Source organism: Lutjanus erythropterus, chromosome 6, assembly GCF_056507025.1.
Source record: "Lutjanus erythropterus isolate fLutEry1 chromosome 6, fLutEry1.hap2, whole genome shotgun sequence".
Lineage (NCBI taxonomy): Eukaryota > Metazoa > Chordata > Actinopteri > Lutjaniformes > Lutjanidae > Lutjanus > Lutjanus erythropterus.
Window position 1 is genome coordinate 29,614,083 of NC_139322.1, and position 26,347 is coordinate 29,640,429.

Here is a 26,347-nt window from a genome sequence, read left to right on the forward strand (position 1 = left end):
ATGTAGTAGGCAGTATGTTAGTATGTGATTTCAAACAAGCTATTTTGAAATGGAAGTTGTGCATTAAAATGCAATCAGCTATTCACAGTCACTGTTCCTTTGAGGACCGTCAAGCAAAGGTTGTGTTATTCTGACACTTGAGAGCCTTCTGCAGGATACTTAGCATGAGGGTCTTGAAATGGTCCCAATCTATAAACCAGTGGTTCTTTCTCCATGTCAACAGCTTAACAGAGTGCTGCTGCTTTTCCTTCCTATCAGGCAGAGAACAGCATTCACCACTTACGATGCAAATTAGTACTTGATTAGATGGTGGAAGCAGCAGGGTGCTGATTCCCGCGGAGCAGGAGAGTAAGAGCAACTGTTATAAAGGATAAACCTTCACTATCCCTCAAATGAACAGGGAACATATAACAACAAAATGATAATACAATTCAACAATATTTCTTCAGTCTGATTGAAACCATTCTGATTAGAAAGTCCAACTTAACCATTTACACGAACACTTAAGTGATACAGTAAAGTGTGTGTTTACATTCCCCAAAAGCATTAACGAGAATCTAACTCTTTTTTTTTTCTCAAAGTTTTACTGGTTCCACCTGCTGTGAAGCATCTAATCTGCCAAAAATATAACAGAAGAGGAGAATTGGTTCAGGTTTACCACAGAAGAAAGTGTTCCAGGGCAATATCTTTAAATGTCTCCTTTTGTCACACTAAAATCCAAAGATATTCAGTTTAATATGATAATAGATAGTAGTTTATGGTGATTGGACGACTACATCGCCTATCGACGATGGACCAAATCCATCACTGATAGTTCTTTTAGCCGACCCTTAGTTCAGTAAAAGAGAGAAACATGAATTCAGAAGATGAACAGTTGTATTTCTCTGTTTAAAAAGGAAAATAAATGTGAGAACATGAAATTTCTGGACACTTTGTGAGTTTATTCTGTTTACTGGATGTAGTGAACGTACACAGCATGCTTAACATTTGAATTTCATCTCCCAGCTGAGACCTGAGTGGACATTATCGGCCAACTCAAGTATATAGGTTTTTTTTTTTTTTTTTACTTGCTCACTTGGGTGTGTGAGTTGCCAGATTTATTTTACTTGCCATGCAGACAATCCTTATTGTTCAGTCCTGGTTATTATTTTGCTATTGATCAGAGTATTGAAGGTTTACAACAGCTCTCTAAATGCGATTGAAAATTCCTTCCAATCTCGCTGAATCAGGCCAGTCTGATTGAGGCACACTTATTCTGATTGGGCCATTATTCTGATTATTTATGAAATATCAGGGTCCGTCCTCAGTGGACAGTATTTGGACGTGTATATGGGGGGGGGGGGGGGGGGTATTGTCCTGTCGACTGCAATTCAGTTGCTTCAGAAGTGTGTGGAAAACAAAAAACAACACAAACAAATCTGCAGATGAAAATAAACACAGGTTTGGCTGCCAGTCAAACAAGCACCAGTCTGAAGTGTCTCGAGAGGCAGGAACACCCGCGCACACACACTCACACACACATAAATACACAGTTACAGTATCACCCACATAAAAAGGTATGTGGGAGTAGACGCTCACGCTTTCTTTTTGGGTTTCACCTCTCCTTGAGCATATCTGGACACACACATTGTCTGACATTTAGCAGCTGCACACAGAAACACCCACATCCAATGCCCTCCGTACAAAATAGACCAGACAGGGTTTGAAACTAGCCTTAAGACAGATGGCTCCTTAAGGACCCACTTTAGAACCTGCTGACGGCTCCAAACACACACACACACACACACACACACACACACACAAACACACAGATAACAAATAAACAAACAAAAACGCATGCACATTAATAATGGATTTCTTTCTCAAACAAAGCCATAAACACACGTTCACGCTCTAAAAAGACAGTCTCTCTCTCATATTCCCTTTTCTCTCTCTCTCTCTCTCGTACACACACACACACACACACACACACACACACACACACACACACACACACACACAAACACGGATCATTGCCCCTGCCCTCTAGGCTGTCGGGTTTTATCATGTAGCTGTCTCTTTTGGCACATTGTTTGTGCTGCTTTTAGATGCCAAAGTACCCACTGGCAGTCCTCACATCTTAACAGCCACACACACACACTCACACACACACACACACACACACACAGATGACATACTGCGGTTGTAAGTCAATAGAAGCCTTCGTGTTTCCTCATGATCATTTGGACACAAATATTATCTGACACGCACAAGACGTAGACACACACAGACAATCTCACAAACACAGTTAAAAACACAGACACACACACACACCCGAGGGCAAGTCATGACCACACACACAAATGTGCAAATACACACATATATGCTGAGGGGAAAGCTGTAAAAAGCGCACACACACCACGTTTGATATACACTCCAATGCTGACTATCTGTGACACACACAAACACAAACTGAACCAGACAATGTCATGTATTAACCGGTGAAATATTAAGTGCTTGTACAACAATCAAAGGTGTAAACTGTTTTGAATTATCCTCCATCATTCATCCTTTTATCCATCCATCATCTGTCTATCCTCCGCCCTCCTGCAAACTGTGACTTTGAAGACAGCGAGCAAAGGAAGCTTTTATCACACTCAGCATTCTGACCTTGCCTGCTTTCAAACACGTTCTGCACTCAAACGTGTCCCACAACACTCAAAAATCTTTACTTGCTAATTTCTTAGTGCTTCCATTGTTTGTGCCTGATCAATATTTTTTTGACAAGCTTTGAAGTAATAATGTACAGTGACTGCGTCATTATCGCTAATTATACCTCAAACAGGCGAGGCGGGACAGAATCAGAGGGGTCTTGAATTATGCTGAAAGGGATTTATTCACATCAATGATAACAAAGATGTGTAATAAATGCTGCGTATGAAATTACATGCTATTAAGTATGATAAAATGTGTATGTGAGATTTTTTAGTATGTTCAAAACCCTAGTATGAAGTCAGGAGTAGATGTATATTTCTGGAGAAATGCAAGCAGCTGAAACTACGCCAGCAAATATATCACTCAGTTCAGTGTCGTTGTGACAACAACAACAACAACATCACACAGACGATCACAACAGCTCTGTGTAAAGTCAATAATCCTTCAGTTAAATGTAAGTAATGTAAGTTCACCCTCCTATGCAGTTGACACAGGTGGTTATGCGTCTCCAACTGGCGAGGAGGCTCTCAGGAAATGAAAAGACACATACACACAGTAGTATGTTTATTTACACAGAAGTATGTTGACTGATAGTTCACATTTTGGTGCATAGTATGTGATTTCGGACTCAACAGATTCCAAACTCCTAAACCTGCTTACCGGGGGTCAACTGTTTTTTGTTTTTTTTGGCCAATATGGATATGATTATTAGTAATCAAGGAAGCCAATAATGGAAATTTGGAACCGATACAGGCTACATGTGCACTAAAAATGAAAATCTTGATGATAAAATTGAGAGTAACACAAACTCCAACACAAGACTTTGTCAAAATGTCATTAAGCATAATGTTTAATTAAAATAAAGCTTTTCAACAATTAACCAATCAGATGGTGTTGTGGGCAGGACACTGAATGAGACCATAGAATGGTGACTACAGACGGGGAGAGGCCATTGCATTATCTTATCTCACGGGGAATCAGATAACAAAAATACTGATCCTGATGATTATAAAAATGCTGAATACTAGATCCCATAATCTGCCAGACCAATCCTGACTACTTATACCTGATTATTGTACTGACACCTCCATTCATCCATTGATTTCCCTCTTTCTACACAGCAATCTGCTCATTTCCTCTCTCCTTTCATCCGTAAGTTAATTTCTCCATCGATCACACTCTCTTTGCACAGTTTATTCATTTGTCCATCCTACTCTTCATCACTCTAGTTTCTCATCTCTCTCCTCATGCCACCGGACAGCTGAGATCTGCCAGTTATTGGCTGACAAACATACTCTCTCACACCACCAAATAACCCTGAGGACACACACACACACACACACACACACACACACACACACAGACACACACACAGTCACACAGCCCAGCTAACAATAGCCAAAGGACACTGAAATTATCACATCTGTCTGTCCTTGTTTAGCTTCCTCTCATCCTCTCTCCCCTCTCAGATTTAACATATATCTCTGTGTAAGTGCACACAACAGGGAACCAATTAAATAGGAAAACACACACACACACGCACTCTAACACAGCACAATTTCCCTGCCTTTGTCTGTTGCGCCCATTCATCCATACAGACCCTCTCATTAATATTAAAAAAATAAATAGACATTAATACTCATGAATTATGCGTGTGGTGAGACTTAAACACACACACACACCTACAAATACACATGCTCATTCATTATGCAGATCCAGTCGTGAACAGGTTGACAGACTGGAAATAAATTGATGATGGAGGACAATCAGCAAAACAAAACAAAACAAAACAAAAAACAACAACAACACACACCTATGCATGCACACAAACACCATCACATCAAATCAGAACTGCAGACAAAAACAACAACACACAGACAAGAGACGATCTCACACACACACACACGCGCGTGCGTGCGCACACACACACACACACACACAGAGTAATTAGAGGAGGTAAAGTAGAGCAGACATGAGCTCAGACTGACTCAATGGTAGTTTTTTTTTCTCCTCTTCTTTTGCCCAGACGGTGTGAAGGCGTCCACCTCATGGAGGCACTTAGGCTGATCACCAGTGATAGGGAGCACACACACACACACACACACACACACACAAACTCCACAGACAGACAAATAAAGCAGGACAGAGTCGCTTTAAGTGTGTAATTCCTCCTTTGACTCAGTGTTCAGGATGACATGGGCATGAAGGTCAAGCAATTACTGAACAAACCGTGAGGATTTGATAGCAAGATAACACTTTAAAACTCCACACACAAACACACACACAGATTTCATACACACACACACACACACACACACACACACAGATGGCTTTTAATGAACACAGCGGAGACACACCCAGACACACAAGATATCACTTAATGCATCAACACAGTCAAACAAAGAAGCACACACACCCAAACACATGCACACTTATGCACACCTTCCCTGGAGACGGTAACAATTACATTTTCTTACGTACCACAATTAAGTACTTGTACTTTGTAATTTTCATTTTATGCTACTTTATACTCCATTACATCCAACTATTGAACTAGGGCTGTAAATAATGATAATTTTTTCAATGGGCTAACTAATTGTTTAGTCGAAATAATGTCAGAAAATAGTTCAAGTCTAAAGTGACGTCTTCACGTTGATTGATTTGTCTGAACAACATTCCAAAGCCCAAAAATTACATTTAAGGGTCGTCCACACCATGAACAATAACTATAAGGATAACAATATGAGCATCCACACTGATAACTGACACACACTGTGCAGCTGCTTTCTGTTGCACAGAGAAACAAAAAGAAAACCATTTGGATATGGGTTCATGAAATTTAACAGTGAAAAGAGGAAAACAAGAGAATTGAACTCTCTGTTACAAAAGTTGTTGTCTTTTATAAGAGTAAACACTAATTCAATGGTATCCTGCGACTGTAAAAGAGGACATCACTAAGAACCAAACAACCTCCAGAGACTCCATCAATGCCAAAAGCCATTAGGCAGTATGTCTTGGGTGAAATTATGTTTCTGTGTAATTTGCCTCTTAATATTACCTTATTTAAACATTTAATAAGTTGTAAGCTATACATATAAATTTGAGTGGATTTTGATTGGCTGTCAGTCTTTCTATGATTCATCAAATAGCTTTGAAAGTGTGGACCATCCACTTCAGGTAGAACAATTTTTAAAACAATATATTTAGAGTCATTGTTACAGTTATTGTTCTTGGTGTGGACGTCCCTTTACAATGATATAAAATAGAGGAAAGCGGGAGATGCCCACAATGGAGAAGTTCAAACTAGTGAATATTTAGTTTTTTGTTGGATACAAAATGTAAACAAGTAATTGATTAATCATGTCAACCAGTTAGCAAATTATATTCACACCGTACCCAGTGGCAGTTGCTAAAATTAGCTCCACTTCAAACAGCTACAACGTTAAAACGCTGCTTAATCCTTACAAACTTAAATACATTTTGCTGTTGATACTTCTGTTTTAAAGTTTATATGAAATGTAAAATGCCTAAAAAATCATGTTTTCTTCCTTTAAAACAAAATGTAACATGTGATTAAGTGGGCTTGAACCAACTAACTTCAACCAATAATATCATTTAATCCACCTATCAATCATTCGTTAACTTTTAGGGCGGTGTTATCAGCAATATTGTACTGCAACTTTAACTTTACTGTATTTTAACAAAAACTATCTTATATACTGAAACAACCTGAGAAAAGGCCAGGATACTACAGTGGATGGCAAAACTATGCTATATGCAGCTTTATACACACAGCCTCCGTTGTTGAACAAGATGACTGTGTATCACTTTTTGGAATTATTGATCGTGTATCATACAGTTGTTGAAATTATGGTACAAGACACAGACACGCCCCCTTTTCAACATTCAAATCAAAATCCTCCCAACTTTATGCCCTGCCTACCTGTCCAGTTTCACTAGAAAAACAGTATCTCAAAATGCCATTTCATCTGCCAATTGTGTTTAAGTAAAGACTTTCAATTTTCACAACCAACACATCCACAAAGACACGTCCACATACATACAAACAATTCAAAATACACACCACACTATTCAACCCCGACAACTTGAAAAAACATCTCTGAAAAACAACTCTTGCATCTCGCCTTTATTGTTTAAAAGCAGAGAACTATTTCCATTCACCTCCTTCATTATTCTTCCTCCCCTCCCTCCCTCCATCCTCCTCCTCCTCCTCCAGCTCCTTGTTCCTTCCTTCCTTTTCTATCTTCCCCCCCAACCTTACATCTCCCTTTATAAAAAGCTCCCTGCTTTACTGTTCCTCTGTCTTTCCTCCCTTCATCTCTTCCCATATCTTGCCATTTCTCTTTTCTTTTCTTCCTCTCCTCTCCCTCTAAGCCTGCCTTAATGCATTCACACCACCCCTTCATTCACGCAGATGTTTTATTCATCAAAGCCAGCATTATTCAACCAACCCCACGGCATCTTAGTTTGCTCCGCCCTACCTCCCACCCCCTCGCCCCCCACCTCCACCCCAACACATGGTACATCCCTAGAGGCCAATTCACTCCCAGTTGCTTCCCTCTTCTCCTTCCTCTTGTCTTGCCTCCGTACAGTTGTAGTTTCTGGAGCTCTTTTTTTTTCCTTATACACCCCCTCAACCAAAAAAGGGCCTTCAAGGGGAATGTGTATTCTGAGCTCTTGGTAGACATGTAATGAGTCAGTAATATCCTGATTTAGTGAAGTAGTCATCTTAATTTTTTTTTTTTACATAAATAAATGTTGTTGTTTATTTGAGCCATACCCTCTGAGAATTTTTCAATTTGCTGTTCTAAAAGTGATGGATTGCAACATTTTCGGTGTCAAAAAAGTGCCAAGACAGAAAAAGAGCAAAAAACTTGAGCTCCTCTATGGTATTTAATTAGTCTCAAAACTTGCACACATGCAAACCAGTGGCAAGGACAAGCAAATGTGGCTCTGCAAGCACAGGGCTGTGACCAGCTCTTGGATTGACCCCTCCTCGGCACTCAGAACTACACAACACTTGAACCAACAGACTTTTGACCTTCGAAACGTTGAATATTAAGAAAATTCTTGCTGAATCTTCGAAGCCCCAAAGATTGTTGTTGGGACAGCCCTAAACGTTGCATTAATATATATAAAGCAACCACATACTGATTGCTGCCACGTCCCTGTAGTGTGAGCAGGACAACTTAATCAAATGCAGTTACAAAAAACATCTCCATCATGTGTTATTTTTCAATAACCATACAGCTCATTGTTGTTTATCCTTTACCCAAAGACAGTATCTACAAACACACATTACTGTCTCCTTGAGATGAAAATCAGAGCTTCATAACATAAATCTTAATTATATCATTGGGTTAAACTGGCTCACTGATCATGTTTGGGGTCACGTTCTTTGAGATGCATAATTTAATAGAGTTTGACGTCAAAGTAAAGTTTCCAGCTGTGATCATAAAATTTGTCCATGTCTTAGTAAACTCTTCATGGCTGCTGTCATACAGTCTCATTAGTTGTCCCATTATTCACCGTCTATTGAGCAGCTCTATGATTTGTGTCTAGATGACATCATCACTACAGTTTTTTGTCTCTGCTGTCTTTATTACGAAGAGATTAGTTGAAATAGACTAATTCAAACTGAAGGCAACAATATCCCAGAAATAACACATTTGATTCTGGAGTAGATTACATCTGCAATTCTGCCGTAAAGCACAATGTAGTGAATGCTTTTCTATTTTTTATTCTCTACTTATTAACTTTCATTTGAACTTCTTATATTTCTCTCCCCTTCTCTTCTCCCACTGACTTAACTTCTCCTCTTTTCTTGCTTCAGGCATCTTTGTTGTATTCTTCTGTATTGTTTGTACCTTCTCACTTTTTCTTCCATTGGTTTCCCGTTTCTTCTTTCTTTCTGCTTTTTTCTCTCTACACTCCTCTCCCACGACTTCCCTTTTATAATACTCCACTTTTAGTCGTTCTCTCTTTCTAGAGGTCTCTCTAAACCTCATCCTAATGTTCCTTTTGTTTTGACCTCCTGTCATTTTTTTCATATTCTCTCTGTTAAGTTTAGTTTAGACCTGTTTCTGTTTCATTTTCACTGTATTCCCCTCCCTCACAGCCTCCCCTTTTACCAATCTTCTGCTTCTTTTCCTTTCTGCTCCCTCTTTTCCATGACTTGATGTGCTGTTTCCCCTCATTTCCACTTTCATCTGCATAAAACTCCCTCACAATCCTCTTCTGCCTGTTTTTTCTTGGTCTTTTTCAAAAAAGATTCTGGATATTGATAACCATCACCTCCCACATTTATCTTTGATTCTCTTTCTCTCTTCACCCTGTAGACTTTCCTTTTAAATTATTTTGTCCTCCCCCTTGTCACTCCTTCTCTCTCTCAGTTTCTGCTCCTCAGTTTCAACAACATAATCATTTTTTTTTCTTTTCAAGGTTGAACTTTTTTGTTTCTCTCTCTCTAAGCTTGGAATTCACCTTGATTAATGTTCAGCTTAAACAAATATTCACTTTGCATACAAATCTCAGCAAATTAAATGGAAAGCAGAAATCTAATTATTTATTTCTAATGTAAGAGACCACAGAGTTGAGTTATGTAATGGATTCACAAAAAGACAGGTCATCATGTAGTCATTTAAAGTATATTAATGAGTTTAATATACTATATTTCCATTATGCAACTTTGTTGCTTGCCCAATGAGACGAATACCTACAATGCCATGTCTGATGAAGCAAAACAACTATAGGCAAAATGACTGTTTCCTTTTTCATTTTTCATTAGCTGGGAAATATCCATCACTGAATACTGCAGGGATGACATATTTTTGTAGGCCAACAAAGGTTTATGATGCCTACACATTTCTTCAACAAGATAATCTTCAAAAATAAACACCACTTTTATGATTTTTTGATGAACAAAACACAGTTGCCAGAAGCAAAAAGATAATATCAGGCTTTAAACAAACTACATCACAGTTGCATGACTTCTTGTCACCACCCCTCAGTGACTAGTGTTCAGAGTGATGATGTTTAATGTCCCCAACAACCTCCTTAGTCTTGTTTAGCCAAAATAATAATAATTATTATTATTGTAATAAACTTTATTTATATAGTGCCTTTCAAAACCAGAATTACAAGGCACTTCACAAGTTAAAAATACAGAGAAATAAAAACACAATTTAAGAGCACATCATGCACAGAAAATGCAATAAAAATGGAGATAGAAAAATAAAATGTATTTAAATAAAAAGGCCTACTGCTTTTTTAAAGACACATAAAAAAAACAGTGACTTTAAGATGAGGGAGCCAGAAGTACTATTATGTTCATTTCTGGGTTTTGCCATAAAATGTCTAAACTTGAGCTCTTTTCATATAATTGCCTTATCAACAGAAGTTTCCCATGTTGATTCCTTCAAGGCTATGGATTAATGAAATTCTGAGTTTCTGTGTCTCTGCACTTTGGTCCTCGTCCTAAATAGTTAATGTTACCCTGTCAATTCAAAATCACACTTTGCATGTTCAAAGTGAGACAGTTATGATATTTAAGAACAACAAGTGATAGAAATTCCCTCTAAAAATGAAGCTGACAAAATCATGAGGCTGCAGCTCAGCATTAGAAGCACATGTCTAATATTGAGCACATTCAAAGTACTGTACATGTAATTCTTGAAAGACTGTGTATTTGCATAAGCATCCTCAGTGGACAAAATACCACAAGAGGAACTTGTACACTATGATAACAGCATGGCGTTCAGTTTTAATTCTTAACATAACATGCATATCTCTCATAAACACCACAGTGGGGACTGAGGTACTTGGACTTGTACTTTTTTTTTTCTTTGCCTCCTTCCTTCTCCCTCTCTTCATGTTCTCCAACTTATCTCGCCAAAACTCATTTAGTTTCCTCAATCCTCCCTCTCCCACTGTTTAATACATTTATCCCACTCAACTCAGCAAATCATGTCCCCTGCAGTGCATTTTTCATACAACTTGCACATTTCCAAATCATGTCTATTTCGATGTCTCCATTTCCTCTTTTTTTTCTGTCCTCCTACACAACCTCGTTCCAAACCTCATCCCAAAAACTAAGCGGTCTCATTGCTCTGGATGTTTGCACCACTTACTGTTTGTTTTTCTCACTCCACAAAGTAATTTATTTTCCTTGCATGTCCTGCGTGCTTCGTCTCTCTAACACACACACACACACACACACACACATTCTTGCACACACAACTGCCGGCAACACTTGACTATTTTTTTTTTAATTTCCCCAAAGTAATTTAGTCTAACTCTCTTTTACTTACACACATGCACAGACACACACACACACCTTATTCGGTTACCCTCTCCTCAGCTAATTTGGTCTCATTCTTACACACACATACACACAACACAGACACATCCTCATCCATTCTATTAATGACCTCTAAAATTAATGTCACTGAGACTTCTGAATCCATCCTTTACCATTATCTCCCTCCCTCCTTCATTCCCCGACTCACACCCAGCCAGCCTGGTTATATCTCACCCACTAAACTCAGGTCTCATCTCTCTCATCCTCTCCCACTTTCAGTCTGTCCTTAAGCTGTTTTTTTTAACCCTCATTTCTCTCTCATTTCTCACTTTCATTCTGTCCTTTCAAATATCTTTTTCCTCCTAACTTCATCTCTTGCATGATATATCTTCACACAACACACCATGCCTTTTTTACAAAGTGATCTTTATTCCACCTTTTAGGACCTCACTCGTCTGTTTTTCCTTAAATACCGTCGCTGTCTTATCGCCCAAGAGCTCGTCTCTGACATTCATTCTCTTCAGTTCTCACATTGGGTCTTATCGGTCCCAAACTAATTGAGTTTTCATTTGTCTTCCTTTTTCCCATGAAAATGTGCTAACTTTAAATGACTGCTTTCTCTACACAGTACATTGTTTTAGTCATATCATTTGCTGCTGTGTTGTGATTAATTTTACAATAATTAGCTGTGTAATTCTTCATATAATCTAATTATAACATACAAGCAATGGAGGGCTGATTAATCAAGTCTTTCATTTTGTCTGTAATTCTCAAATGACTTGTATTTAACGTTTTGGAGTTTAGAGTTTTATTAAATTGCATTTGTCTAAAAAAAAAGTAAATACAATGATATGTAAATATGTCCACCTATTCAGAGAATATAAAGTAACACGATATCCATTTTCTTAGCTTCATGTGGGTGGGAATTGTAAGTTGTTAAGTACATAATTAGCTCAGATGAGCTTAATAATTAGCTCTGATTTCATGGCTCAGTTCTGCCATTGGGCATATGTTTAGTAAGCCGAACACTTTCTCTGCGTTATCACAGACTGCCGAGGTGTGCACTGCAAGAGCGCCACTGGGGGAATAATCAACAATTTGTCTGGTCACATTTCAGCTGTGTCATAAAAATTTAATTTGTGTACTGTGGGAATCTCAGGTTCAGTCACAACAGCCTTGTTGAGCCAAAATGGCTTTGACATTTCCAGTTGGATTAGTTCATCTGTTAAGACTTCAAGACCTTTCTGTTCCAACAACCATTAAGTCTGGAGCCTAAATTCTCTGGGACTGTGAAATATAGTAGAAAGGGTACGTACAAGGAGTCTTTGTGTATCAGCAAGTTAAATGTAAGAGGCCACCATTTATTTTATTATCATTATTATTATTATAGAAGTTAAAGAATATTTGTCCAAATAATTTATTAGCAAAAAAGTTTGTAAGAGGATAATAAAGGCATTCAAAGACCATCATTATAGTATTTTATAAATAAATATTGAAGATCTTCTCAAACAGAATTTAAGACTATTTAATACTTTGTAAGGACCTTTATTAGTAAATGTGAATTCAGGCCAGTTTAAGAGTTTTTAAAGACACTATAAAGCAACAATAAATGTGTGTTCTGAGTTTGTCACAGCAAAGAAACATGTTATTAAACACCCAAGAAAACACGACTGATTAAAAAAAAAAATCACTAGGTCTATAAAATTAGGTCTCAAAATAATAAAAAATGAGCAGTTTTCTCTGCTCTGAAACACTGGGGGCATGTATGCCCCGCTGACGTAAAATATCACTACGACCTGAAAACGCTGTGCAGTTTTATTGGATGTTATTGGATTTCCAGACATGTCTGACCCACAAGAGCCAGAGGACAGTTACAGGATGGTATTTTTTCTTCTGGACTGGGTTGTTGAAACTGAATGGAGCTGCTGGGATGATTTGGACTGAGAATCACTAAAGGTAGATGTGTAACCGACCTTTAGGGAGGGGGAGGCGGTCTGGTTCATGTGTCAATTCATGAGGCTTATATCGTGTTGGTGGAGCTGTTTCAGGTCCGTCCAAAAAAATTCTGAACACAGAAATTGTAAACAAAAGTGCTGGTCTCACATCAGAATTCAGTACTACATAGTACGCAGTCTTACAATATATTTTCAACAACTATATTCTCACATGTATACTGTGTTCAGAAGGAAAACTCCCTATTTCCTTTACACAGAGGACCTTTAAAGATGTGTGGCTGCCTTGTATGTAGTGTAGCAGAGTGTTACGACCGCTGTCCATGGTGCTGATTCTGAAGCTGGAACAGCAGGATTAGTTTACCTTGACCGATCAGCCTCATCATTAAAAAACTTATAGAGGAAAGAACCAGGAGGAGAGTTTAAACCACCTCTTAGTTCTCCTGTTTGGTGTTTTGTCTATAAAGTGTAATAATTGCCTTGTTTTGGTGATAAATGATTCAGACGGTCTTTTGTGCCCACAACTGTGGAACATTTCACTAACGTGATACTTGCTTGTTTTCTGATAAATAGATTGTATTTTTTTTCTTACATACTTTATAAGGTTTAATTTCTTATGCATTCTTTTTAAAAACCTATTTTAGACTTTAGGGTGATGTATTCATCATTATACATTACAAAGTTAGACAGCTATATTAAGCTGTAGTTCCCTTTTATGCTGCTTACAACAAACAACACTAAAATTAAACATAATCGTCATATGTATTGCTCATTTTCACTGGTCCATTTTTCAGGTCCATCACTTGTGACTAGTGGTTTTATTTATCGGCTGATCAGATCTGATTAATCATCAGCGAAGCAGACCCCTGACCTAAACTAATGTCCACCTGGAATATCTGTTAACATGTGTGTCTGCTCGGACTTGTGTCTCCTTTGTTCATTTGTTACCAAACTGGCCTCCCCTGGGGATTAACAAAGCTGCCTAATGTAATCTAGTTTGTCTGACCTGTTAAACTCATTGTACATTATTAAACCTTTACTGTTACCTCAAAAGACCATTGAGGAGGTATCCTCATTTACAATGGTGCAATAGTTAAAATACAGGATAATAAACATCAGGGGTGTAACAATGCATTGATTCAGATTGATATATTGACTCAGTGTTCAAGAATCCAATATTTTCAATGCAAAGTGGAAATATCTATCTGCATTGTCATTGTCTTTATTTGAAATTCCCAGGGTACTGAAATCAATCGCGATATCAGCAAATATTGTTTTGTTGTCTCTAAAATATAAATATATATATATTCTCACCTCACCCCCCTCCATCCCACAGACCTCAGGTATTCTTCCTTTTCTTTAGTCACATCCCCACTATACCTGCTCTATGCTTTCTAGTTTATCTTGCCAAACATAATTTAGTCTCCTCTTGCTCTGTATTCATCACCCGCCTCACTCGTTCAACTCATCCCCCAAACTAATTCACCCCTCACTTCTCTCTGACTCCCCATTTCTTCATTCTCTCTGTCTTTCCTTAACCAAACTCATTTGGTCTTACGGCCCATATTTCAATCTCATCTCAACCTCCTGAATATCTCCCTTCTCTCCTCAGTTCCTCACTACTCTTCCCAATTCTTTCTGTCTCTAACTTTCAAACAATCCACATCTTCTTCAAAAGGCTAATTGCATTATTCTTCACAAGACTCACATAATCTTAGCTACCTCGAGCTAATTTGCTCTGCATGTGTGATCTCCCTATCTGTTGGATTAAACTTCTCAGTGTAACATGCATATCTGCTTTATCACACCCAAAACTAATCTCACCTCTGCCTACCACATTTCTACTCTGTTTCTTTTTTCTTCTGCACTCTTCCTCTGTTTCTCAGCTCCTCTTGGTATAAAATACAGCTCACTGCTCCCCATTTTATCTTCTCACAAACTAATTTAGTCGGCATCCATGCTTCTCCCTCTCTGTCTCCCATCTCCTCTTCGCATCTCTCGGCTCTCCGAGGCATATCACTCGTATTATATCTTGCCACAATCTGCATAATGTGCATTGTCTTCATCACTTCTGAGTTGCTTCAGTTTGTGAAAACGATCAGATATCTTCTCTTTCTGTATACTGTTATCTCTGTCTTTAAGGTTGACCGTCCACTGGGAACTTCTCTTTGTACCACTGAGGTCTTCCTCTTGTTTCCAGGGTTAACGACTATTGCACATTCCCATCAGCACTGCAAGCTCTGTATGTTTCTGAGAGGAGTGAGCCCTAGAGGTCAGAACATTATAAATTCTTACGAGTAAAAGAGTGCAGACTGCAGAGCTTCAGCCGAGTTTAGCCTGGTAGCAGTGGGAGATCGGACTACAACCTCCCCCTTACATTTCATTAATTCTTAAATGAGGCAGTTTGGAAAGAGATGGGTTTATTTCTCAGAGAAGCAGAAGCTAATTATTCCATACTTAGAATAAATCTTTCCCTCTATCACTTGTAGTAACACTATATCTACTTGATTAAAAGACTCAGATTGATTTCTAGTTTAAGAGCTCTGGGTAATAATTTCGAGTCTCAAAGGTCTCATCTGAGCCAAACATACAAAGTCCATCACTAACAAGAACAGCAATCTCAACCAGCCTTTACGCTACATTTTGCTTTGCGCAGCGCGCAGTTAGATTTCTCAAGAAATATTTGATTGCCTTGGCAGTCCTTTGATTGGCCGAGGGATGAAAACAGCAGGAGGCAGATGTCTGGTCACAACAAATCAGTGAAAGTTGTAATGTGCAAACCATTGATATGAATGGCAATTATTTCTCTCCATTTCCTGAATCAAATAATAATTAACAATTGCCTTCACATACAAAAACTATGTGGTGGTGAACAAAACATGTCGAAAATTACAGATGGAGACAAAAACTTTCCAACTTCATTCGACATTTGAAGTTGCACAAAGACTGGTAAGTTGAGGCTTTTCATTGGGTGAAGACTTGACACTCAAAGTTCAGGATTTGAGACTTGACCTGGAACTTGCATCAAAGACTTGTACAACAATGACTTGACCCCATCTCTGCTATTTGCCACATATGAGAGCGGTTTAAAACTAAGACTAGAATATAAAAGACCCATTGTTAATGTTATTATTAACACCTGTGCTTTTCCTTCTATGAAAAGTCAAAATGTCTGCTGTTCAAAAGGCCTGTGAGCAGATCAGTCTGCCTCAAATTCAATTTATTTGTGTAAAAAAAACTTCTTACACTTTTAATTAAGCAACACTTTTACTTGGATTGGATTGTAACATTCAGTACATGATAGTTTTATTTCAATGTTGGGATCAGGCTGAGTTATTTAGTACTCAGCTGAACAGTACATGACCCCAGCTAATGCAGTGTGTCATGCTTTTTTCTGAGCACTATATCTCTGGGATTGGCACCACAAAGGTACTGTAAACCTTTCTACACAGCAGGGTTCACTATCTCATGATGTGTAAAAGGCTGCTGTAACCCTCCTTCAAAGTGTCGATCTTTACTCATCCCAGGGTTAAATGCGTGGTTTAGAGAAGGGTTAGCCTGAGGTTACGTGTGTTATGAGATCCTTTGAGTGTCTTTGCCTTTGTCTTACTGGTGGAGGGGGTGAAGAGGCTTCGTCAAACCTTAAAGAGTCCAGTTTTACTGGCATGAAGCATTCACCTGCTGCCTATGTACATTTACTGAAAACTGGAGGGGCTGAGTCAGCATGGGGCCGTGACAATAACTGTATGGGCATGTGATGTGTACCACATTGCAATTTCCATTGCATTGCACAATGCATCTGTGCTGTCACACACCATACTAGTCAGGCACACAGCCTTTGATTGGACGACAGATTCAACGCAAGACATCATGGGATTGCCAGTAGACAGCTAACAAATGCTAAGAACAACATGGAAAAATGGATAAATCAAAGATGACATTCAGTGGATTTAACACTGTCGTCTCTAAAACAACAGTGCAGTTCAAGGCTAGATTACAAAGCTTCTGAAAGGGATACAAACACACCTGACATTGTAGACACAAAGGTAACACTATCGATAGCCTTTCCTGCTCAGCTCACCTCGGGACTAACCCACCAAAAAGTAATTATCTGGGCAGTCAAGGCAAACTGCTGTCTCACTGCGGTAAAAAAAAAAATCTCTTTAAAATCTCTTCCTGATACATACCTTTATTGGAGGGGTTATCCTGATTTTAATTGAATTTCTTCTTCGTTTTAAATTATTGCCCCTTTAATTTGGTCCAGTTTAATCTTTTACATACATATGTTTTTCCATTTGTTTTAATTATTTTTGAAAAGTGCTCTCCAGTTTAGGATTATATCATTATTATATTACATGATTACAGAACAGTTTTCTAGTATTCTCTTTTGTTTTGATGAGGCACTTCCCTCCACAAAGAATTCCCACCAGCTACTAAACAAATATTCATTTGAGCCAACTAATCCACACACTTTATCAGAGGACTGGATGCTCTTCTCATTCCCTTTTATTGATTCAAGATGATTGAACTATTTTTACATGAGATGAAATCTGGCATGTGTGGCTTAAAGAAACAGCAAAACAATTGCTCACAAATGAAATCTGACTCACACCTGTTCAAAGCTTCTGTTCTGGACTGAACAATACTTCTCAGTCTGTGGAAAAAGAAAGTTTCCAGTCTCGGTCTAAACCCCAGGCTTAGCTCCTGCCTGTGAGAGCAATCCATAGAGTTCCAGGGAAAAGCAATTCAAAGCCACAAAGAGCGTATGAGGGAATGGATGAACGCAGGTCAGATGGAAAAATGAAAAAAAAAAAAAAAAAAAAAAGAATGAGGTAGAGAGCGAACTTGGCTGGGAGATGTCTGGAGATTTCTGCGTGTTGCAGAATCAATTCGTCCCTGTTTATCTCCTCCTCCTCCTCTTCCTCCCACTAGCCCCAGGCTTTGACAAGACACCGCAACACCCGACGCCTACGCAGGAAAAGCACAACGCCGACTACCCAGAGCCCATCTGATTTCCCTCACTCTACCCCTCACCTCTTCTCCTCCATCCCTCTCTCAGATGTCTCTCGTCCCATTTTCCCCTGCAGCAGCCCTGCTTCCATGTTATTCTCTCTGAATTCATCCGTCTCCCTCGTCTCTCACATTGCTGTCATACCCGTCTCTTCTCCGTCCTTTCCTTCATCTCTCATGCTCTGCTGTTTGCGCTCTTTCCCTCTCCTGTCCCATCGTTCACTCTTTCTTTCTAATTTTGTCTCTGCCTTTTCTATTGTTCCACTGTTATTCTCTCCTCCGTTCTGCCTACTATTACCAATTATCTACTTCTTTTGTCCTTTCTGTCTCAACTGTGCATGTCCTTAGGCACCTAAGCACCCAGCGATCTTGCAGGTTCTCTGCATGTCACAGTGTGTGAGATGGGTCCAATAAAATCTTTGTCAGACTGAATGATATCTCTTTTGAGGTATATCCGAATGTGGGCTGAATGTCTGGTGAATTTCAGCAGTATGTCAGAAACAGAAACAACTGAAAGCAGAGGCACATCATCTGTCACCCCATCTTTGGCCACAGCACTGGCACCGTTTTTGTTTGTTGTTTGTTGGGGTTTACAGTGCTCAAGCAGCATCTGCAGTCTGAGTCAATTCAAGTCTCTTAGTCTGATTGGTTGGTTTGTCGGTCTTAACAGCACATTTTAAGAATTTTGCCTAAATTTCAAAGGCTCAGAGTTGGCGGACAGTGTTTCCCATTGTCTTAACAAGACCCCTTTCCCTCTCTGGGAAGAAACATAATATTTTATTTACGTTATTTACTTCATTTATGTGCACTCGTTTCATTTCACCACCATGTCAGAGTATTTACTGTGTTTTGCTGTCATTTATAGCTGTGCTAGTTTCTCTTCTTTCCTTTGCTCTTGCCCTGTTTCACCGAGGTCAGGGCACACACACAGTGTGGAACAGAGGAGAGACAGATGAAGTAAAGATAAAGTTACTCAAGTTGACGACAACTCGTTATGTGACTGGAAGTGCAATAATAGAGTAATTTATTAATGTTATCTGTCTAAAACCAAAGATGGACAGACATGAGGTTTTTTGACGGGTAACCTGCTTTCCATATGGATGTCCAACACATGTTGATGATAAATGTTGTCAGTTAAAGCAATACATTTCTCAGTGTGTCCTATATTGACCAAGAAAGCTGAGTTTTCCTGTTCATGGAGCCATGCAACAGTGCCTATATGTACCAGGATGCATTGCGGGCGATCTTGTGATGCCTATGTTGCCGTGTTATCACCACCCTAGATTATAGTTATTACTTTGTTGGCCAATACATACTCTTAGGAGCCAAAAATAAAAAAATATTCACCTAGCATGCCCCCAGGCTACGCAGAAACAGGGACTAGAAATCCAAGCTGAAATAGTCTGTAGTTCTCCCTTAGATCCAGTGACATCTGGTCTGTTTTTACTGTCAGTATAGCACACACTGAGGAATTAAATGCTTCAACTGACTACATTTACCATCAGCAGTGACTGGACATCCACATGAAAGGTGGCAAATTTTCCCTTTAAATGCACGCAACCAGAATCTGATGATGGTGGTCAGAATTTTAGAAGCTCTGCTGCTGGGTTTTATCACAGTTTTCATGAAACATGTTTCTGATGCCAAAATTTCATCCCTTCAACATTTGGACTGGACCTTTATACTTTCACTTTCATTCCAGTAGAACTGGTTCAGCTAGTTCTTTTGATTATTAACTCTCCACTGGTATTGCCCAAAATCCAACGCTGAATAGGAATTCTCTATTATCTGTTTCTTTCTTCCTTCTCATGATTTTATTTCTTCCTTGCCTTCACAGTCCTTCTCTCCCTACTTTTCATCTTCTTCTCCATGTCTCAAAATTTCCTGACTCCTTCCATTTCTTACTTTCTTTCCATCAGACTATATTCTCTGACTTTCTCTCTCCCTCCCACTCACTCTCAGTTTCTTTCTACCTCCATTACTTCTTTGCTCATTTCCTCTCCCTCTTTATCTCTCTTTCTGTCTGTCTCAGTGGGAGTTTGGGAAACACAGTCTCTCTCATGAAAGAAAAGTGTTGCTTCACTCCCCCAGCTCTCTTTTGATTCAAAATAAAAGGCAATGTGAAATATCCCCCAGACACACACTGACATTCATAGCATCAACCCTCTCCTACATCCACTCAATGGCTTGGAGACTGAAGCAAGGCAGCAGTATGAAGGGAGAGAAAAAAGAGGAAGAGGCAGAGAGAAAGAGAAAATTAGTCTAGAGTATTGGGAAAGGTAAGAAAGAATGAAATGTGTGTGAGAGGGAGGAAACAAATTAGTTTGGTGACAGTTAAAAGGAGTGAGGGGTTTGTGGTGGTGGTGGTGGTGTTGATGTGTGTGTGTGTGTGTGTGTGTGTGTGTGTGTGTGTGTGTGTGTGTGTGTGTGTGTGTGTGTAAAAGACTAAACAACAGTTAGAGAGCTGGGTAGGAGGGAGATCTCCCAGGAGGCAGAGTGTGTGTTTTCATGTTGTTCAGCTGAACATGACAAAACAGCGAAAAACAGAGCGAATCAAAAAGGAAGTCAGTGTGGGACATGAACAAAGAAGCACCGACAGTCAGTCTTAGTTTACCAGGTAGAGTTAAAGACTACAGCATAACACTAACAGACACACAAATGCACACAAAGCATCCCGTCCTCATCCATTCAAACGCTTCTGAGCAAATGCCATCCATCTCTTCCTGTAGCCACTCGCTTCAAACCACTGACATGAAATAATCATTGATATACAAATTGTCAAAAAACTTCAGTAGGTTTATCACTACAAAGGTATGTGTGTCCTATGAACCCACATTTACACAACACAACACTTCATTTGAAGGTGTTATGTTTTATTTGCATGTAAAATTGAACAAAATAATACATTTTTCATTAAATTATGCAGCTATTCAGAATGGTATCTTGGATCTCCTTATTTCATTCAAGAGTGAGATAGTAATTAAATGTTGACACTTCAGTATATGAAACATTAAAATGTATCAAAAAGGGTGTTTTTTCCAGCTTAAAAAAAGTAATAAAGTAATTCATAATCTCCCCAGTCCACAACCTAGTAAGAGAGAGCAGAGAGCAGAGGAGCTTTTAGTTGAATATGTAAGTCTGGACTTTTCGTAGTCTAACACTGTGAACCTCCCCTCAGAAAAAATGGGTCCAGTTTTGCTCAGTTCCTGGATGTCAATGGTTCCTGGATGATTATTGCACTGTTTATTATGTTGTTTCATGCCACAGGCACTCAACAACTGAGCCGGTCTCCCCAAAGGTATTTATTACTTTTTGACTCTGAATTTTAACCAAATCACACATATTTAGGTCATTTTATGCAATCTCCTCATATAATAACTAAACAGATGTATATTTTTTCACTTCCGTTCACTAAGCCTCGCTGAAATTATATGGACTCACTCTGGAAAAGCCTGCCTCCCATATTGAAAACCTCTGGTCTGGTCTGTCCAACTCATCCTGATCCTGTGGTCTCAGCCATGTCTCTGAAATGTCAGTAGCCTAACTGTACTTTGTTCTATATTTTCATTTATCTCTTCAATTTCAATCAATCAATCAAAGAACTACACCATAATCATTTCTTCAGTCTTGTTGTAAATGATTAATAAATCACCTTGTGTCCATGGTGTTGTCCGTGGTGCTGACAGATTTGTAATTGTAGTTTAAGCTCATTGTCCCACCCTTCTGTCAGTCTGATCTTTGATTTATAATATTCTCTAAACTGTAAACTAAAAATACTTTTTAGTACTACATCGTAGCCTTCACAGCAGTGTCACCTTCATGATTAAAGTGACTGATAACTGACTTAACTGAGAAATGTTTGTCTGTTCTTAAAGATGGTATATTTGCTTTAAAATTATAATAATTATATTATCACATCTATGCTTCTATCTAGATTGTAAGTTCTATCTAGTTCTTATGAAATCCTTCTGAATGTAAGCCACATTCCTCATATTACAAACATTTTAACCTGCATGAAATCTACTATGAGACTTAACGCATTGCACCAAAGGCGTAAATATTTCTACTGCAGGTCCTGTTAATTGGCAAGGTCTTGGACTCTTACAATGCACTAGAAAGGTCAAGCAATAACATGAAGATGACAACTTTAAGACAAATATTGAGTGTATTTCATGCTACGTGTGGCTAATTGGAGTGATTAAGATCAAAGACATTTCCAGTTAGGTGTGAGTGATTTCTACTATTTTTCCAAAAAGGATAAATGAGATAAGTTTGATTTTATTCTCCACTTCCTTAACCCTTGTACTACAATTCATAATTAACATACCCCTAAAACACACAAACCTAATTCCAGCTCTTATGTCTTCCTATGAGGAACCAACAAAATCAGCCAGATTGATGACATTTTAAATCACCTTCACCACAGTAGCACAAATACATGTACACCCCCTCACTACAGCACACACTCCCCTCCCTGCTCACCGGTGAAGTCTTCGCGGCAGATACAGGTGTACCCTCCCTCTCTGCGGGCGCAGACCCCTCCGTTCTGGCAGGGATTGGAGTAACACAGGTTGATCTCTGTCTCGCAGTAATCGCCCGTGAAGCCCACTGGGCAGCGGCAACGGAGGCCCGCGATGGGGTGGATGGGCCGGAACAAGATGGAGGGCGAGGAGATGAAAGGGGCCGAGCTGTTAAAGCGCAGCACTGAGATGCACTTCATGTAGTTCTGGCACGGCTCGCGCAGACACACGTTGTCGTCAAACGGGAGAACCTGGAGTGATGGAAGACGAGAGAAGAGAGACGTTGGTACTCATCGTGAAGACTGTTATCGCTGTGTTAACCTATAAACGGTAATTTACTGTTATAGGTGCTCCAGATGGTGTCTCAATTCAGATTATCTTCTGCTACACTAGTTTTCACTGCTAAGCCTTTTCTTTCCAACATTCTTTGTGAATAGCGGAAACATGCAAAAGACTTTTCTTTACAGGACACATTCTCACTTACAACAGCAGCCAAAGCACAGGTGCAACTACTAACATCAGTGTTGGCTATTTTCTTTTTGTATGACTACATTATCATGAATCATATTTTTAGATTATTGTATCTATTATTTTATCTACTATTGGGTAGTTCAATCCATAACAACACATTTTACTTTACAAACTCGGCATTGGTTTATTTGACCAAAACTGTGAAAGCTGGAGAGTTAAATAGAATAAACTGGCATGCAAGAGTTTAGTAAATGTACGTAGATATCAGTGAGAAAGCATAACCAGTAGACTGTCTTCACAGCAGCCTTCTTGATCTGACATAGTGGAGTAAACACAGGTGTTACCAATGATACTAATTAAGGTCATGTTGCATTTATTATAGTAAAGTTTTAATGAGCCAACATGCACAACAGCAGCACCCTGACTCTGTTTGACTTGAATGAAATGAACCTTGATTAGTATCATCGGTAGCACCTGTGTTTACCTGCTCTTTTGTATCATATTGTGAAAAAGGTCTGTACCAGGGAGCTGGATTTGAAGCACCTAACTTGACTGAAGCCTTGATTAATATTATTGATTACACCTGTGGTTTTCCTGCTGTGAGATGTCTGCTGTGAAAAAAAAGTTTATTGTACTCTATAGTGAAGAAGATTTTTGGTGTGGAAAAACCTGACACAGTCTGCAAGTTTCAACATTTTAAATGAAAATTATAAATTTTGTTAATATTCAACAAGAATAACATATCCCATGGGGCTAATTATCCACAGAGGAACAAACAGGAAACAAATTAATTAGTGTTTTCTGTTAAATTAAAGAGGTGTTCTGGGTTTAATTAGCCAGTGCAGCTAAGAATATTGATGGCAAAACCCAAAAACATGTTTGACCTTTTTAAAAAGAAACTCTTACAGATTAAGGATACAGTCAAACAAAGGTTAGCTAGTAGAGGAGAAAAGAGACTTCAGCTCTTTGTGACTTAATGCTAATTAAACTACGCAATGTCAACTTGTCTCTACTTAGCTAATGTCTAGAATGTTGGCACGTTGTTTTGCACGTTAGCATGATAGCTAATGCTAAAACACTACAGTAGCTGGGTTAACGTCTCTGTCCACCGTGAATACAGGTAACATTTCCTAACACTAAAACCTCAAAATTCTCCTCTGCAATACCCCTTTGTTTATATCTGGTTTACTTACTAAACATCTCTCTAAATATCATCCTCTTACTTTCAGGCAGCCATTAGTCCAGAGGAAAGAGACTTCAAGCAGATAAATATATTGATATGCTCCTCTAATCGCTTTCAAGTATCCCTGCAGCTCCACAGAGTGCCTTGCCTTTCGTTGCCCTGGGTCACGTCTCTCAGGCTACGTAGTCTCGGTGCACTGGCTGCTTTGCTCCTGTTAGGTGAAGGCATGAAGCCTAGACTTTGTCAGCCACATTTCAGAATGAATTTATTTGTAGCTGTTGACACATTTAATGATCAAATATAAGACATAAGTTTTAAATAATATTCTTATGAGAAAGAATGTCAAGATGACCGCCTTGATCACATTTTAAATATATTTTTAGTTGAAATTCAGAGTATTTGCTTACAGTACAGAGAAATTCTCGATAAACTCACGCCTTCATCTGGTTTCAGTTATTATGAACGCCTCCTTGGGTGAAGTTGTGTGCAATTACACTCTATTACACTCTGAGCTTTCAAATCGAACTCTAAAGCTCGTGGTTATGACATGGGAAATCATGTACTCAACTCATGAAGAAGCCCTCAGAAAATTTCCATTTCTAATTATACTGAATAAGGTGAGCAATCTATTTTCATAGAACTTCCATGAGCCCATTTTGTATATTTTTAAGCATAGACTAAGTTAATATTAATCCTCATTTGAGAACAGATATAACGAGATTTGTGATCATTATCTATTTGTATCTTCATCCATTCATTTATCTGAATTGCATAGCTCTTTTTATAGTTTCATGTTTCCAGTTGTGGGCATTCATGTGTTTATTACTTTTCAGCATCAGCTATCAAGCATTAGAATCCTTTAGAATTTCAACTTCCAAAGTTCAATACCACAAGAGTGGGGTGTTCACTGGGACTCCTCTTGTGAACACGGTAAACACAGCCCTGTTTGAAGGCAGCCTCGCTGCTGTTCGTCTGCTGTTTTATTTTTTTATTTGCTTTCTAAAACCACTGACTTTTCAGAAGACTGTTTACTGTCATCGTTTGCTATTAAGGTCAGTGGGTCAGATGTATATGCAGGATTGTGTCTTCTTAGACAATAAGAGGATATAGATTAAGTTTGCATGTGTTTATGCGTGTTTGTGTGAGAGAAGGCCATATACATTCGGCCTTAAACTATGTATCTCTTGACACTGCTGCACTCTCTCTCAGCCCCTCATAAATCTTTTCTCCTTTGGATTTCGCTTGTTCCCTTCTATCGAAAAATCTCTCATGCTCTGAGGGTGTATAAGTATAACTGATGTGCGTGCCGTGTCCAGGTGTGTGTGATCTCAGGCGTGACAACATAAACTGGTCATATCTGTGTGTTGCTGCATAAAGCCATATGGCTGAGCCGGCACGGCATCTGTATTGTATTATTATCAGTTCACATTTCATATGCTTCGGTGACTATCTTGAGACGCATGTGTGTTTGCACATGTGTCTTACTACCTTTGCTGCATGTATTATTACATGGACCCATGATCTGCAGCTGCTGCTTACGTGTACATGACTGTGCAGGCATGTGACTTTTGTCAGTGCATTTGCTATGAACATTTTTGGTCATGTGTCTGTGTGTATGAAGTAAATGCTTTCACAAAGGCCTGTATTAATGTATTTAGTATTCAAAACATGTTTGCTTTAATCAAAATGTCCATTTTCCATAATCGGAGTCGGGCTTTTACAAAGTTTGATGACTATGTGCCAGTTTAGGGAGCCAGCACACGATTGAGGACCACACAGTAAAACTCATGAACTTGTCACAGGATTTGTGATTGGTCTCATAATTGCGTTTAATATTAAATTCCTTGAGGACCAAATTCACCTGCTTGCGGGTAAGGCAATTCACTCTATCTGTCCCCCGAGGTCAACGAAGTAAGAGAAATCCATTTTTACAGAAAACTCCCTTTCTCCTCAATCATATCGTTTTTTTTCTCCGTGATGACTTTTCCATCTCACTTCTCTGTTAAACTGCAAAGTTGTCGATCGAAATAGCTACCTTTAGCTAACAGCATTAGCACTGATGACCAAACCTAATGCCACTTGTTAGGAACATGCAATTTAATGCATTTTGATAGAAAAGTTGAAGATTAAAGGTAAAGTTGGAAAGTATTAAGTATTAAAATGAACTGTGAGCTGATTTAAATATAATACATGCATT

General features: G+C 38.8%; 1 protein-coding gene across 2 annotated transcripts in view; it reads right to left on the reverse strand.

Annotated features, from left to right (window-relative positions):
• celsr3 (cadherin, EGF LAG seven-pass G-type receptor 3) overlaps positions 1 to 26,347 on the reverse strand; it is a 141,620-nt gene that overhangs the window by 79,313 nt on the left and 35,960 nt on the right. For both annotated transcript variants that reach the window (XM_084721589.1, XM_084721587.1), the window contains exon 3: positions 22,459 to 22,747. In XM_084721589.1, the coding sequence (XP_084577715.1) occupies positions 22,459 to 22,747 (289 nt within the window). The remainder of the gene's footprint in view (positions 1 to 22,458; positions 22,748 to 26,347) is intronic.